General features: G+C 32.4%; 1 protein-coding gene across 1 annotated transcript; it reads left to right on the top strand.

Moving 5' to 3' along the window:
- Positions 1 to 31: 31 nt before the first annotated feature.
- On the top strand, positions 32 to 2,077 carry LOC119587199 (SET and MYND domain-containing protein 4-like; the record flags this gene model as incomplete). Its single annotated transcript, XM_037935963.1, is given in 4 exon segments — positions 32 to 218; positions 622 to 768; positions 1,561 to 1,702; positions 1,866 to 2,077. Coding segments are annotated over 4 exon segments (582 nt in total), but the record flags the coding sequence as incomplete, so codon positions are not given.
- Positions 2,078 to 2,102: the final 25 nt, after the last annotated feature.

The following is a 2,102-nucleotide window of genomic DNA, read 5'->3' as shown; positions in this document are numbered from 1 at the left end:
AACTTTATTAAAATATATATTGTTAATGCAGGCCGCATGGAGTGGTTTTCACTGTGTAGCATGTGATGGTGTGGCCACCTGGACTGGGGACAAGAAAAGTACCATTGGTATTATTGAGGAAGAAGGCGTTCTGCTGTGTCTGCAGTGCAACAGGCTTGGAAGACCTAATCAGTATTTCATTGACATTTGTAGAATAGTCAATGCTCTCCAGGAACAGGGTGTGTAATTCTGTTCAGGCTGTGGAAATGTTTGATAAATAATTGGCATAAATACTGACCAGTAAATATTTAATGTTGGAATCTCTGTGGTAAAACGCTGCATTTGTAATGTTCTAATATAAATGTGTAATGTGTAAGATTTATTAATGTGTATTGAATAACTCTGTATGTGCTGAAATACACAATACTCAAAGTGTTTTTTTTTACTTTCTCGGTTTAAAACAAATGGCAGGATTATCACTGACTTACATATCTCCATTAATCTGTTGCTGCAGATTAACTTGAGGGAACTTGAGGTTCATGCACCACAAAATATGAATGCATCTTAGAAAGTCACTCATAGGATTAAATTATATATCCAATATTTTATTCATGTTCTACATATTTTATTCTTTGGACACAGCTGAAGAGGATTTACAAAAGGGAGATATATCTTCAGCCATCATTGGTCTTAAGAAAGCAATTGCTTGTGGCACCAAAGTTTATTTGGCAGAAAATCAGTATTTTGTGTCACTGCAAGATACATTGGCACGGTATTTAGGTGAAGCAGGTAGGTACACATAGCAGGTGTTATGTTTTATATTGTTGCAGTATTTATTAATGTGTTTTGAGTTACTGATTATGTAATTTGTGTTTTTTGGAAAGGGTATGAATGAAATTGAATAATTTCAGACAAATTAATTTTTTAGCTTCAAGAAGATATCTGTTTTTGCACATACATATTCACACTTCTGTGCTTATAAAACACTTCAGCTATTTTATAGAAAATATAAGATTTTTAAGTATGTATGATAAGTAAATATATGGTGGCATAACATGGTTTTCAGACTTTGTGGATAAGTAGAGTTTAACAGATGTAAAAAGGTTTGAATGAGAATAAAGAATTTTACAAAACGTGACATAAATGATATTTCAGTACCGTTTCATTACAGTTGCATATACAAGCATAATTATGAATATATTTTGGTGGGACAAGTACTAAGGAATTGCCTAATATTGATGACCTGTTACTAGTTTACTACATAATTGACATCGCTCCTACTATGAGCAATATGAAATTGTGATCATGTTCTCCTTCAATGCAGTTTCCATTATTTTTCATTGAACATTCTGCAGTTGATGTTTTTTTATTTTTGTGTTAACTCAATCAGGTATTTTGTCAGTTAGTTGGATCATATTGTCTTGGAAAGGAAGCTTTTGACAATTTTCTTTCTTCCAATGCTTGTAATTGTGTTGAAGATATAACATCAAAACATATCAACTGTATCTCTTGTAGTAGTTTATCATATACTATTTTTCTTTCTTTGTCTGACTAAATGATGTGTATTTTGTTCATAACAAGGAGACTATGAGGGCTGTTGCCAAGAACTAAGAAAGTGTCTGCAAGTCACAGAATCTCGCTTTGGAGCAGAAAGCATTGAGCTTGGACATGAGTTGCTGAAATATTCAGATGCTTTGGCTCTGGCCTTGGGTGGTAGTAAAAGGTTTGTTGGATATTTTTGTCAAGTTTAGTTATGTGACATCACTGAAATAAATTAATGCAGAAAAGATATATTAGTGTCTTTGTAAGCTGTACATTTTTTTGAAAAATACATGTAGACTAAAAATTGTGTGGGTAATATAGGGATATATATATATTTTTTCCAGACATGAAGATTCGCTTTCAAGGGTAAGAAGGAGAGTAGATGAGATCTTCACTTTGAACTATGGGCCTCATTGGAAGAAGTATATGGGTACTAAATTTAAGGAATAAGATTAATGATATTATGTAACAAATAGTCTATGAATTAGTGTAAATTACTTGGTTCATTGTAATAAATCCTACATATTCTTCACACTATCACTGGTTTAAATACAAGGCTTAATCTTTACTACCCATACTAT

Source organism: Penaeus monodon, chromosome 22 (assembly GCF_015228065.2).
Source record: "Penaeus monodon isolate SGIC_2016 chromosome 22, NSTDA_Pmon_1, whole genome shotgun sequence".
Lineage (NCBI taxonomy): Eukaryota > Metazoa > Arthropoda > Malacostraca > Decapoda > Penaeidae > Penaeus > Penaeus monodon.
The sequence above is the reverse complement of the archived record's forward strand: the minus strand, read 5'-3'. Positions and strand labels throughout refer to the sequence as shown.